This window comes from Trachemys scripta, chromosome 5, assembly GCF_013100865.1.
Source record: "Trachemys scripta elegans isolate TJP31775 chromosome 5, CAS_Tse_1.0, whole genome shotgun sequence".
Lineage (NCBI taxonomy): Eukaryota > Metazoa > Chordata > Testudines > Emydidae > Trachemys > Trachemys scripta.
Window position 1 is genome coordinate 12793774 of NC_048302.1, and position 14775 is coordinate 12808548.

Sequence of the window (14775 nt, forward strand, 5' to 3'; positions counted from 1 at the left end):
CTTGTCTGGGATGACCAGCATAACTCTCTTGGCTGTCTCCCTTGGAGTATGTGGCTATTCCCAATGTATGCCAATAAAAGATACAATACCTTTACCTTTATCTCCATGTCTTGTGTTTACTTCTCTACTTCCTGCTCTTTTAGAACTGCAGACTGCAGCTAGTATTCTAGTCCAAGACACAGATTACAAAACTATGAGAACCTTTATTATGAATCTTTAACAGTATCCTATATTTTAGGCATCACATTTAATGGGGCAGAATCTACATACATTAGAATGATCACAACCATACAGAGTTTCTTTATTTTGTTAGCTTTTTCTCCTTTTCCTTCACTTTCTCAATCTTCTTTTCCTGACAGCGGATCATTGAAGACATTGCTGAAAATAGCATTGAGAAAAGATCACTTGAATGCTGTGTATTGCTAGATCATGTTGAGCAGAAAACAACTCAAGCTTCAGGTTTTGACAGCTGCAGTTTATACAGCCAGCCAGAACATTACACAGGCAAAGCTCTGTGCTTACTATGCCCTTAAGAAAACAAATGTGGCTTCCACTTTAGTAGGCTGATGTTTTAGTACACAAAATAGGCCTACTAATAAATGGATATTACCTCAGCTTGACCATACAGCTGTTTCATTTGGACCCAATGGCCTGAATTAATTACTGTAAGAAAATAAATGGGCACAACTCTATTGATTTCAAAGTTAGTTGTATGGGTTGTATTGAAATTGATTGAATTTTAAGTGACTTTGGGGCAATGGTTGTAAGGTGGAGTTTGTTCTAATGCGCATATGAGGGGTTATTTTTGTTCTCTATCTGTTATACAGCTGCTGTATAATACATTACTGTTACAGAAAACGTGCTGGTGTATAAAGTGGAAGTTAAATGAGAGCAAATATTGAAGGGCCTTTGAAGTCAATGGCGATATGACCATTTACATGAGCTGGCCCAAACTTTTCCCTGCTTGTTTTTTATTTTATATAAATTTTGTTAGTTTTATCAAACAAATTCCCATAATTTATGACTTTCACATAAGAATTATATGATGTGTGGAAGCATTCATTTTCCAGGTCCATAAGCACAGAAGGGAAGGGGAAAGGGAAGATAATCAGAAAGTGGAGTAAGAAAAAAATGCTGATAAAAGGAATTCCAGCAGCCAGTAGTCTGCAGTCACTGAAGTTGATAGGAGTTTAGCTGGTTTCAGTGTGAGTGGAAGCAGAATCAGGCCCTAATATGTCAGCTGTGATTAGTGGGCTGGCTGAGACGGCAGTATTTCCCTGTTTTTAGAATAAGGAATAGCTGTGGAGGATCAGCTATGGTTGTGTGGTCACTGTTGGTAAACTCTGATTTTCTTTTTAAATGAAGACTTCTAGAAACAGAATAGCTTTCAATTTCCATGGAGTATCAACAGCTCTTTAAAAATCCCATTTAATTGGTCACAGCAGTACATGACTGCACCCCTGAACAGCTGCCATGTTTGAAAGATTTAGGATCTCAGAGCTCATTAGCGTTAAAGGGCTGAGTACAGTACATTGTGGAGTTAATCTGTTTATTCTCCTAGGAGCTGGATAATGTGGAAGTGGCTATTAGTAAATTGGACACATCTAAACTGACAGGAATGGACAACTGTGGCCAGAGCTATGGTATGTACCACAAAGAGACAGTGGAGATCCAGTACATTTTAAAAGAAATACTAGTGATTTCAATAGAATAAATTCCAGTACCTTGGTTTTTCATCTGTAACGTTTCCACCAGGTTTTGTAGGTTTTCCATCTTGTTCTGTAGCTGCCTGCATGTGCTCCCACTGGTTTCCACAGGCTGAGAAGCTATTGAGAAAATGATTAGTCACTATACTATTAGAGGTACAAAAATACATTATCTAACTAGTTGTCTTTTTATAAAGGAACCTTCAAATTACAGAGTGAAAATTAGTTCTAAAATAAAGTTTTCAAACAAATAGGACTATTTTGAATATCAAAGAGAAAATAAATGGGATGACAAGATGATAAACATCAGTTTTTGTAATTAATAATATTTCTATTTCAACCAAGCCAAACTTTTTAAATGCTATGTGGTTGCATGGAGGGGGAAGGAGGAAAAAGTACTTTGTTGTTAATAATAATAATTCTTGTTAGCATTTTTCATTAGTAGATCTCAGAGCTCTTTACACAAGCAGTCAGTATCATTATCCCCATTTTATGGATGGGAAACGGAGACACAGAAGTGAAGTGACTTGCCCAAGGTCATCTAAGAAGCCAGTAGCAGACATGGGGACAGAAGCCAGGTCTTCAGTCTCTGTACAGTGCTCCATCCACTAGGCTACACTGCCTCGGCTTGACTGAATACTGATGTTCAGCAATAGAGTTGAAATATAAGGATGGAATAGCAATAAACAAATGAGTAGCTGGCCTGTCTGGGATTCAGTTTGATCAGGAGGTGGACTATGGACTAGCCCAATTTAGCAGGTATAATGGCACATGCAAATCAATGCTGTACAATTGCATAATCCTAGTCAGTTTCACTCTGCGGCTGGCAATACGGGTAAACCACGTCAGGTCAGGAGCTGCACCATTCATATCTGCTGCTGATTCTAAAATAAGGTGGGAAAAGGACAGGTAGATTGCGGCGGGGCAGAGACACAGGCAACCAGCTACATAGAAAAACCATGGAATGTGGAACTTTTCATCTCTAGGTTACAGGTTTGAACTGAGCCAGGGCTGGCAGTGACTGAAAGTCATCCATGTCATCTGGCTAATGGTCTGTGTGAAATAAGTTGGTGGGTTATGTGCAATTGCAACTGCAGAGATGTTCACCCCACAAAATTCATCATTACGCTTGCAACTAATTACTTCCTGAGCTGAGAAGCCCCATCAGCGTTAAGGCACATTGGTGGCGGAAGCTTGTGCTGTTGTGTAGATAAATGGACTTGCATTTGCCTGACTGTCCCCAGCCGTGAGTGTGGAAGTGTCATGAGCACTTCATTCTGCTTACGTGCACCCTTCTCCTAGTTTTTAAACCAACAATAAGCATGCAAAGTCTTGCAGAGTCAGCCCACTAGTGTGCAGAGCCAGGCAGCCTGCCAGCAGGCCCACAGCACTGTGAGCATTCAGCGCAAGGCTGCGAGCCCAGCACAGCTAGTTTTGCTAGGGCTCCTTAGAAAACAGAGAGGAAAAAGCCGGAGGTTTGCCAACTGTAAAAGATAAAAACAACTGAGTGGGAAATGCTATTGTCAGGCTCCTAAAGGGAATTACAAACCGAGTAAGAAGAAAATGTAATGAGTAGCATGTGGCTGGGTATCACTCCAAAGATTAGCCTTGATCTATTTATCACTGATGGCCCTTTTTTAGGGACTTTTTGATACTAGAGTAACAAAGTACTCCAGGCAACCTGAGCCACCGGCAAGTGGCTGATACACTGGTGTTAAAATACACACCCTTCTACCAGCGGAGTGATGGGATGGAAAAGTTTGTTACTTTCTCATATATATAAAATCTTAGGTAAGAGATGTGGTTACATCAGTGTTTCCACTAGTCCTTGGCATTTCTCAATTCTTACCATAGCAAATACCTAATCTCAGTATTTGCGAAAGTCAGGGTAACTGCACATTTTATTTAATTAGATAAGGCAACTGACAAGTTTTTGGTTTAACTAGACTGGGGCTTCATGGGTGAACTACCTATGCTTTTCCAAACTAGTTAGGGTCATTTCTGGGCAGGAGGATTTAGATCTGTTCTACAAGCCATTCGTTTGGCCAAATCCTGAAAGCCTTTTTGCTCAGTCCTTAGTTAGGCAAAATTCCCACTGCCTACAATGGGATTGTGAAGGAATGAATGTATCCTTATTGCCAGACAGAAGAGGGATTAAAGCCCTTCACCGCGTAGGAGAAAAGAGCCTGCTTTGTCTCATAGCTTTCAGGCCTAGAGAAAAGAATTCTCCAGTTCTGGCCATTAAGATGTAGCCATAAAGGACCTAGCTAGACATCAGTCCTAGTGGTGCTTGATCTGTAAGGAGGCTATGTCCCTTTGGGATTTGCCTTGATGACAACTCATGATGATAAAGATGAGATGTTTTGGGCTGGTTGGAAGATGCTGCGCTTTCTCCAGGGACTAAGAAGAATAGAAAGGACTTGCAATGAAGAGGAAGGTGAGGGTGGCTGGGTGGTGTTCGTGGCCTGAGGTCAGATTAGATGAACTGGCCTTGAACTCTGACTATGACTTGGAACTGGTTGCCCTGCAAACAAGGAGTCAACTTTTGTGTGTGTGTGTTTTCTCCCCTGATGAAAGAAGTATCATTTGCTTTTATCTCCTTGCCAAAAGGGAGAACCAGGGCTGCTTTCAAAAAACCCCAAATAGCCCAACAACAACACATTTACCAAAGGAGACCCCTTCTTTTCCCACCTCCCTGCAAGGAAGAGCTGTTTGCTTATCTCCTACTGAGGAAGCGCTAAGACTGTCTACCTGCAACAACAGGAATTTGCCCAAACTGTTCCCTGCCTGATGGAGAAAAGGCACCTGTTTGTTTGAATTACCTTTTCGGTACTTTTTTCCCCCTCTTCAAGTGATCAGTGACTCCTTCTCCCCAGGAATGTGGCAGCAAATCTCTTGTATGGAGTTTTGATTGGGTAATGACTTCACACTCTAGCCCTTCATAAATTGTATATTCTGATTTAATAAGGGAAGGTCGAGCCTTCCAGAATTTTTAATGCTGTAGTTGATTTTGAAATACATTTATCTCCCTTTCTCTAGGTTCTGCATTGTCAAGTACTAGTTTAATTTTAGAAGCACTTTACAGTTTATACAGTACGTATATACAGCCAGAGTGGCATTTTTACAAGCACTCAATGTTGGTCTAACTCTGCTGCCATTGAAATCAATGGGCATTGACTTGAATGGTTAGGCCAACACAGAACGCTTTTGAAAATCTCACCCTCATTGTTTTCTTCAGTTTTGTTAATGTTCTGGTAACTTCTTGTGCAGCTTTAATGGGATACAGTATTTTTCTTCACTTTCCATCCTAAACTGGTATATAGTGTTAATCATAGTCACTGTTAAACAGCTGCTGTGATACACATCAGAGTTTATACAATACAGGAGAAATATTTGTCTTAATAGGGATTGTCACAGTGCAGCACTTCCTAAATGTGGAAGTATTTTGTCTTTTAAATGCATGCAGTGTGAAGTGAGAAAATCAGTAATAATGGAGATGGATTTCAGTAGGGCAAGCAGGTTTGAACTCTAGAACACAGCTTTAAAATGGAACATCAAATTCACTGGAACAAATGTGCATCATGGAATTACACTTACAAGAACTGGAAGTGAAGGAGACATCTGTGTAAAAAGAAAAGGCCAATAATGTAATTTTGAGAATCACCACTACTTTTATTGAGTGAAAGGGGAGAATTTAAATTGGGGGGTGGGTCTGGGGCTTGTCCTGCTCTGGCTCTCCAGCCGGAGAGCAGGGTTGGAGGCCGTTTCATGTGGCTCCTGGAAGCCACGGCATAGTCCCCCTCTGGTTCCTACATGCTCCAATGGTCCCCTCCGGCACTCCAATGGGAGCTGCAGGGGTGGTACCTGCAGACGGAGCAGTGTGCAGAACTGCCTGTCCATGCCCCTGTGTAGGAGCCGGGAAAGGGACTTGCCGCTGCTTCCGGGAGCCCCTTGCAGTAAGCGCCGCCTGGAGCCTACACCCCTGAGCCTCTCCCCATGCTCCAACCCCCTGCCCCAGCCCTGATCTCCCTCCCCGCCATACAATTTTTATTCCCAGATGTGGCTCTCGGGTCAAAAAGTTTGCCCACCCCTGATTTAAATAATTATCTATTAAAATGGAAACATGAAAATAAATATATTTCTGAACATTTAAAAACGTTACCCTCATGGCCCACATAACATAACAGCTGTATATGGTGGTGTAACTCCACTGGTCTCTATAGAATTACAGTTGGGATGAATTTAGCCTATTGTTTGTAATTCACTACAGGGGAGAGAGAAAAGCCAGCAGAGTCCTCCTGATTGGAAGAAGGGGCCATACTTACTTTTCCGGGCAGTTGTAGCTTCTGGTGAGCTACTCTTCCTCAAAGATGGTCTATGGTCCGCTGAGGTACTAGGGACCGCCTTCAGGTCATCTAGCGGAGCAGTTAACAGTGAGTGCACTGGAGACCTATCTTTGTATCTCTCCTCCTGGGAGAACTTCTTTGGGGAAGAGGCATAACGAGGAGCGGCAGTGAAGATGGATTGACTTGCTAGAAAATTGACACAGTGCAATTTGAATAAATGCTCATATTCTACCCTTAATGTGAGTACTGCTATGCAATCATTTCATAACCCTGTTCTCCCCATTGCATTCTTTGATCCATTCCCATCCTTCCAACACGGCAGCACCTGCCCTCTATCTAAGAGAACAGAGTATAACTTCTTTGCAAGTCCCGTGCAGTATTGATGCATGGATTGTCAACTGGAAGATAGCTTGTACCTTTTCCCTAGAGGAGTATGGCCAAGTGTATTTCTGCTGACTACCTGTGTCTGGCACCCTTGGAGAAGCACCTGATTTTCAACAATTCAGACAGGAGTTTCAAGGTTGCTCACCAACCCAGTTCTTGCTTTACCTTCTGTCTAGCTACTTAGGAGAAGGCTTAGGACAATATTTTCGAAGTTGGGTGCCCAAAATGTATATGGAGGCATCTAAATAAAAATGACCTGATTGTAAGAGGGGCTGAGTATCCCTTACTCCAAATGAAGTCAATGGGAGGTGCCACTGCTCAGCACCTCTGAAAATCAGGTCACTTATTTAGTTACCCAAATATGGAATTAGAAGCCTAAATGGAGGCACTCAAGTTTGAAAATGTTGCTTTGTAACTAGGTAAGACCACTACTGTTAACAAATACCTGTTATGGAAATTTATTTTGTCAAGCGGAAGATTTTCATGGGGAAAACCATAATAAACGTGGTCATTTGCTGAACTCACTCTAGAACTGGGAAAATATCTAACTGGAAAGCCCTCCTCGTCTTTTCAATTCTTAGTACATGTGCTGATGTCACTCTCAAGAGCTGAGGTATGAACAATCAAATGCATATGATGCAGCACTGTGCTAAGTGCTTTAGAGATTTTTGTAAAAGGTTCCTGCTAAGAGACACTTGTAAAACTTACTTATGAAAATACATTTGTTTCCTTTCTCTATACAATTCTGCTCTGTGTCAAGCCATGCCTACTTGAAACATGCATTCTTTAGTGCAGCCAGTGAAAACTCACCAGTGGGTGCGAAAGACAAGGTAGCAGTTTGGTCCTCAAGATCCGAAACATGTAAAGTTAAAGGCTCCCTGCAAGCAAAATAATGGCAAGACTAGCATTCCATTCTGAAAGTGCCAGGCTGAGATTTCGCTAGAGTAGCTAATGCCCACAATGAGAAAGTGAAGAGTTTGCATGCATTCTAGAACTCTCATACACATACATGAAAGGTAAATGGTGTATACAGGGTTCAAATGGGCTTACTTGTAGGGATGAAAGAACCATTACGGCATTCTTGTGCTCAGGCATTTAATTCTCATGCAATTTTTAGCATAATGTTAAAGCTAATGGTCCAGCCTCATGCCTGGGTGTGGGTCAGTCCATCACTGGGGAAAGCTGTAATGTGGCCACAACCTCTCTTTCCACAGAGGAACGCTGGGGTGTGAGAAAGTGTAGACCGGCAGAGGGCGATGTTGGCTGGAGAGGAGGGGATGCCTACGGTGCTGGGAGATGTCAAAATGTACCACATTCAGTGAGCTGCCCCATATAGATATTTACATGCAGGAGCGCCGCCAGCTTTCTTGCTGCCCTAGGCGGCGGAAGGTCCCGCCCCTGAAATACTGCCCCCGAAATACCGCCGATGACTGGGGCAGGCGAAGATCTGGTCGCTGCGGTCCCTGCCCACCAAATGTTAGTGCCCTAGGTGACCACGGCGCCTAATGGGTTGCGCTGGCCCTGTTTACGTGTCCTCCATAAACATAGTATCCGAGAGTCTCTACTGATGACTTGACTGCAACTTAAAGCTGCAGGCCCCAGCTATGCTAGTACCACAATTTGAGTGCTTAGTGCCAGCTGGGATCAATTTAAGTTTTTCCACTGACATCAATGGGCTCTGGATCAGGCTCTTGTACAATATGGGGATTTCTGACTTTCGTATAGGTTCATATCTTTAGAATACTGGGTGTAGTATGTTATATAAAAGGGTTAACATATAGAATTGCAGTCAGTCTACAGAACGGAAACAAAGCAAATAGAATAGTAAGGAAAACACATTACACAAGCTCTACCTCAAGAGTAACCAGTGGGCTAAACCTTGAAGTCCTTGCTTAGGTTTTACTCCAGTCTTAATTCCTAGGGAGAGTTTTGCCTGCATAAGGATGGAGTAAAGACTAAGGTGCTGATCTTGCCGCAGGTTCCATGTGGACCGACTTCTGTGCCCATGAGGGCCCTGCTGAAGTCAGGCAAAGATAGGGGTTGGTGTACAATGGAGCTTCATTAGATTGGCTGGAGCTTTGCCTGGGTACAGGGAGTCTGCCCACACAAAACAAATTGCAGGAGCAGGGTCTTACTGCGGACGTTAGGGTTATACCCAGTCGGAAATACAATTACCAGAGCTGTGCAGTAATCTTGCTGTAGAATTCATACTGTTAGTGGGGAGGATTGCACTGAGGCTAAAGGAGTATAACTCCAGCAGAGTGACATAAATAGGTGATGATGCTAACACAACAAAACATTGACATGAAAAGCTTATTTCAACATTTATGCACCAGCTACTTCAGTGCTTTGGCTATTGGCAGCATTTGAGTAGTAATCCTTTTCCATGTAACAGTGCTAGTGTATAAATAGTACATGCAGTAGTTATTTTAATTCAGGTATACATTTTATGAAAGGACAACGTAACACTGGTGGTGGTTCCATACGTGTGTCATAATGTTCTATGTAAGCAGTAATGACAAGCATTCTGTTTAAGATAAATTTACTATACACAGTGGTGGGCTATATGCATTCCTGGTGTAACAGCCCTGGATTTACTCCTGGCTGTCTGTGGCACAGTGTATTTGATATAGAACTGTTCAGGTTCACATCTAGGTATGCTTTCCTGCTTTTGATTCTTCCTTGTTTGAGAAATGTTATCTTACTAAGTAATAAGGCAGGTAGCAGGCTACGAGACAGTGAGATCAAAATGCATGCTCTGATGTTGGGGTTACATGAAGTATAGATATGTAGCAGTTCAATTGCAATACGCACATTAAAAACAACAAAGTGGCTGGGCTTTTTTTGTACTCATGCATATTTATATTCACTGATCATTTTATCAAATAATAACCTACTGCTAGTTATTTTCTCTTGACCTTTTGACAAAGACAGGTTATTTTATGGCAGCAAAAAAGGAAAAATTGAGGGAAAACTACTGCTTTGTCACAGAAAATGGGTTGATGAATCTGGCCGGAAGGCTTTACAAAGATAAAAACATAGCCTATAAATCAGCACTGAGAGTTTTAATTCAGTGGCAATGCATGGTGAATATTAGAACAGAGAAAGCAGATGATTGCATCAGTCATTTCATAGGATGATTCAGTGTATAGATTGAGAACTGATTTTCTGTATTACTAATGTCAACTGAAAAATAAGGGGTTTGTTTAGCAAATGGTGTGGTAAGAAGGACTGGTACATACCTTCCAACCAGTGTCTGGAAAACTAGATCAGATAACCTTGCTATCTGATATTATTATTCAAGAACGTTATTTGAAAGGAAAGTTCCTTCATTGTTTTTTCTCTCAGCTATGATTTAGGGCTAGATTCCAATGTCCTATGTCATGCTGAATAGTACCTTACTCTGCAAACAGTCCCATTTTAAGTCAACGGGACCACTTGTCGAGTAAGGTATCACCTAACATGAGGAGGGATATCAGAATCTGGCCCTAAATGGATTTCTGGAAATATGAAATTGGTTCATGATTTCTGGATTCCCCCAGTTTCCTGGCTTTCTGTGTCTCGGTGCTAACGTACTAATGCTCTGATTTTCAGAGATGCAGAGCTCCTGCTGATTTAAATGGGATTTGTAGCATATCTGAAATTCAGGTCATTAGTGCCTGCCATTTTACATCTACAACAAGCACTTTTGGGGCCTATTTCTACAGCAGAATCACCATGAGGAACCGCTAGTCCACACTAACAACCATCGTTTAAATATAATTGCAGCAACTTCATAATTCCACACAGGCTTTAATGGGACTCATTTATTCCGGGTGTGGTGGCACTGATTTTAGTGGGGTTGAACCAGCACTGATTTGGCCTGATCATATTTGTTACGCTCTTTCTAAGAAGCATCCTGACAGTGCTTCACAAAGAATACAGCATTGAAAAGCACAGGAATAACTCAGTTTAACAAATCCTTCACATCCTAGAAAATACATAACAAAGAGATAGTGAGATCAACATGCATGCTCTGATGGTGTTGGGGTTACACACAGGGAGTTCAGTGAAGTGACATCTCTTCTCACCTGCTGAAAGTATCCTGCCCCAAGCTGCCTTCAGGAGCAGAGTCTCTCACGGCAGCATCTCTGTATGAAAAGACATAGGCCAGTTAGAAACCCATGAAGCATTACCATCAGGATTGCTAGATTTCCCAGGATTGCCAAGATGCAGCAGTACACATCCGGATATGAAGAAAAAATTGCTAAAATGTTATCTGCATTCATCCAGACGTTTACACATTATAACGGAAGTTGGGGGACTGTCACAGGTTGGCTGCCCTTTGTGGCTAGGTCTACACTGCAGCTGGGATGAGCTTCCCAGTGGGGATAGACAGAGACGCTAGCTCTGCTTGAGCTAGCATGCTAAAAACAGCAGTGTGGCCACAGCGGCATGGACAGCAGCTCTGGCGAGGCACCCAAGTCCAAACCTACCTGACCTTCTGGATCCATACTTGGGCAGGTAGCCCAAACCATCACCTGCGTCACCCTGCCATTTTTAGTATGCTAGTTTGAGCAGAGCTCCCATGTCTACCCACCCGTGCTGGGAAGCATGCTTCCTACTGCAGTGTAGACATACCCTTGGGCTCAACCATGCCAGTGATCTAGCAGCTATCTGTCAGCTCGTCCTGATTTGGCAACTTAATTATACCTAGTGACCCCAGCTGTGAAAGGGTCAGGAAGAGACTCGATAAGGAGGATGGAGAACTCAGTTAGGGAGGACCTAGGCTGAGCCAGGGGAAAACAGACCGAAGAAGGCAATAGGGACAGAATTAATCCCTGTGGCGGGGCCTAGAAAAGGGGAAAGGTACAGAGAGGCAGTCCTGGAGGGGGCTGGCATTCTGGCAGAGCAAACAGGAACTGGGAGGACCTATGGAGAAGCCAGAGGCCTGGGAACCAGCAGAGAGGCTGTGTTAAGCACAGGCCACAGGGAAGCAGCACCAGGGGCTTTGAGGTTAAGGCTGTTTAATATGGGGTCTCTGGGCTAGAGCTCACCTTCAAGACCTGAGGAAGAGGTGTACAACCCCAACATAAGACTACTGAGTCCAGGATGAGGCTGAGGACTGAGCCTAAAGGCTGGGATGAGGAGTAGCCCAAGTGAGGGAAGCAGGATCTCTGATGTTGGGACATTTTCGGTCTTTAGTTGTACTTCTGTCATCCTGGAAGGGGTCTGGACTAGAAAGGACTTAGTCGGAGAGCTGACTCACAGACAGAATCAGGCCACTGCAGGGCCAAAGAGATGACCGATGGGGGCACTAGAGGTGAAGACCTCAGGGCCTTGACCTGATGCCAGAAGTGCTATGATGGTGAAGTCAACTGCTTACAGGCACCCTTAACATTTCCTCTTTCCACATGTAGCTACCTCTCAGGGCTTTGTGGGCGGATAGTGATAGAGTATGGAACCCACTGTCCTTCTCATTGTCAGCAAGGTTACAGCACGGACTGATTTTTCACAATAGCTGCTTTGGAAACTATTAATAGGTTCCATCCCTGAACTTGGTATTTCCCAGCGCTTCCTTCCCTGGTTACAGCCTCACAAACCTGCCTGCAGCCAGGGCTTTGTATGGGGAGTGGGGGCATGGCGACATGCGGAGCCTGGGCCCCCAGTGCCAGGGCAGGGCACAGCCCAGAGAGCGTGAAGGAAAGGTACTATGCAGTGGAGTCTACTGTATTCAGCTCATATTTCATCCAATGATATCCGATAACTCCCATGGATTACAACTCCCATAGTATGAATTCCTGCCTTTTCCCAATCTGGTCTCACGTATCAGCCACTGTAAAGTTCTTATTGCACAGAAGTGTAGGGTTAGATTGTGGACCACGCATCTGGATCAATTTCCAGAACCTACCAAGGACACGGATTGATTTAAAGTGTCAGGTTTGGGAGGTTTCTTGGCTGTGACCTAGAGAAGCAAATGTTGGTTGATTTAATTTTGGAGCTTCACAGAAACACTCCCTTGCCATCACCAGCTCTGCTACCGTGATCGCTTCCAGGCCGCAAGCCCATTCTATCAGGTATTTTACTCATAAAGCACCACCTCCTCTCCATCAAGACCCTGGAGGAGAAAACCATCCATATAAATAAAAGCTTTCCTGCAATCCAAATCTTCAACAAGTCAGTTCCGTCCCAGCTGGAGAGAAGCATATTGTTCCATCTGTCCATATGCCCTTTTTCTTTCTTTTAGCAAAAGCTCTGTATTCAATTAATGTAACTTCTCTAGAAAAGGAGCCACATGCACTCCCAGGGATTTCTGTAACGTCCTGAGGATGACACCTTCAGATTCTTTATTGGGGTTTGAAACAATCAAAAAAGAGATTGCAGGCTTTGCGCTGCGCCTGGAGCATATTGGAAAAGGGTTTGGGGAGTTTAATCAGTATTGTATGAATACCTATGAGGTGCAGACCTGATCAATAGAGCTCACAGATATGTATCATGCTAATGTATCTCAGTGCTTTGATATTAAAAGAACTTCCAGTCACCTGGAACACAATACCAGGGATTTTCCTCACCACCTTAAAACCTACCTTGCTAATCAACTATACTGCCATTGTTTCCCAAAAGCTGGTCCCTCTGGTTTTACTGCATTCAGGGATTCCCAGGCCAGAAGAGACTTCTGTGGACATCTAGGTATAACACAGGCCATAGACTTTCCCAAAATAATTTCTAGAATGTATCTTTTAGAAAAACATCCAATCTTGAGTTTAAAATGGTCAGTGATACAGAATCCACCATTGGTAAATTGTTCCAATGGTTAATTACTCTCGTAATTAAAAATTTACACCTTATTTTCAGTCTGAATTTGTCTAGCTTCAGCTTCCAGCCATTGGATCATGTTGTACCTTTCTCTGCTAGATGGAAAAGCTCATGATTAAATATTTGTTCCCCATGTAGGTACTGAATCAAGTCATCCTTTAACCTTCTCTTTGTTAAGCTAAACAGATGGAGTTCCTTGAGTCTATCACTACAAAGCAGGTTTTCTAAGCCTTTAATGATTCTCTTGGCTCTTTTCTGAACCCTCTCCAATTTATCTACATCCTTCTTGAATTGTGGGCACCAGAACTGCACACGGCATTCCAGCAGCGGTTGGACCTGTGCCATACACAGACGTATGCTTTAGCTGTATTAAAACACACATTGTTTGTTTGTGCCGTTTTCCAAGCGATCCAGATCACTGAGAATCAGTGACCTGTACTCTTCATTATTTACCACTCCTCCAATTTTTGTTTCATTTGCAAAATTTATCAGTGATGATTTTATGTTTTTTTCCAGGTCATTGACAAAGTTAAATACCACAGGGCCAAGAACTGATCCCTCTGAGACCCCCACAGGAAACACACCTGCTTGATAACAATTCCCCATTTATAGTTACATTCTAAGACCTATCAGTAATCCAGTTTAATCCATTTAATGTGTGCCATGTTAATCTTATATGGTTCTGTTTTTTTTTTCATAAAAATATAACGCAGTACCAAGTCAAACATCTTAGAGAAGTCTATGAGGTTAACACTATTACCTTTATCAAACAAATGTATATTCTCATAAAAAAATCAAGCTAGTTTGACAGGATCTATTTTCTATAAAACCATGTTGATTGGCATAAATTACATTACTCTCTCATTTTTTAATTAAGTCCCATGTCAGCTGCTCCATTATCTTGCCTGGGATTGATGTCAGGCTACCAAGCCTATAATTACCTGGATCATCTCGTTTACCCTTTTTAAAAATTGGCACAACATTAGCTTTCCTTTAGTCTTCTGGAACTTCCTCATTGTTCCAAGACTTATTGAAAACCAATATGAATGGTTCAGTGAGCTTATCAGCTCACTTCTTGGAAGCAAGTTATCTGGACCTACTGATTTTAAAATGTTTAGCTTTAGTAACTTCTATTTAACATCCTCCAGAGAAACAGGTAGACTAATTCCCGGATTATTGGTAAAAGTCTGGGACATTCTTGGTCAAATGACAACGTTTCTTACTTGCTGTATATATCCTGTCGCACGCTGCATGTGACAGCAGATTCTCTACTTGCAGCATCTCTGTATGGGAAAAATGTACCACAGTTAACAATATCAAGAAAAGCACTACCATGAGGATTGGCAGATATAGTCATTTTCTGAGGGATAATTAGTTCTGGAAAGGATTCTCCAGTCCTCATGTCAACTCACATGGGGAACACAGTATCACACAGGAGAGAGAAAACAGTAGGCAAATCTTTCCAAAGAAACTGTTCCTTACAAAATGTCAAAGATTCACCGGTCCTTTTGCTAGACGTTGAAAACCATTTCTTGAACTCACGG

At 42.5% G+C, this 14775-nt stretch overlaps 1 protein-coding gene across 1 annotated transcript in view; it reads right to left on the reverse strand.

Annotated features, from left to right (window-relative positions):
* Positions 1-243: 243 nt before the first annotated feature.
* Positions 244-14775, reverse strand: part of CCDC158 (coiled-coil domain containing 158) — a 51442-nt gene continuing 36910 nt past the window's right edge. The window contains exons 18-24 of the mRNA XM_034771365.1: positions 14455-14514; positions 10507-10566; positions 7247-7314; positions 6032-6238; positions 5304-5327; positions 1725-1826; positions 244-378 (exon numbers count right to left, since the gene is read on the reverse strand). Coding sequence (XP_034627256.1) covers positions 302-378; positions 1725-1826; positions 5304-5327; positions 6032-6238; positions 7247-7314; positions 10507-10566; positions 14455-14514 — 598 coding nt within the window. The 3' untranslated portion in view covers positions 244-301. The remainder of the gene's footprint in view (positions 379-1724; positions 1827-5303; positions 5328-6031; positions 6239-7246; positions 7315-10506; positions 10567-14454; positions 14515-14775) is intronic.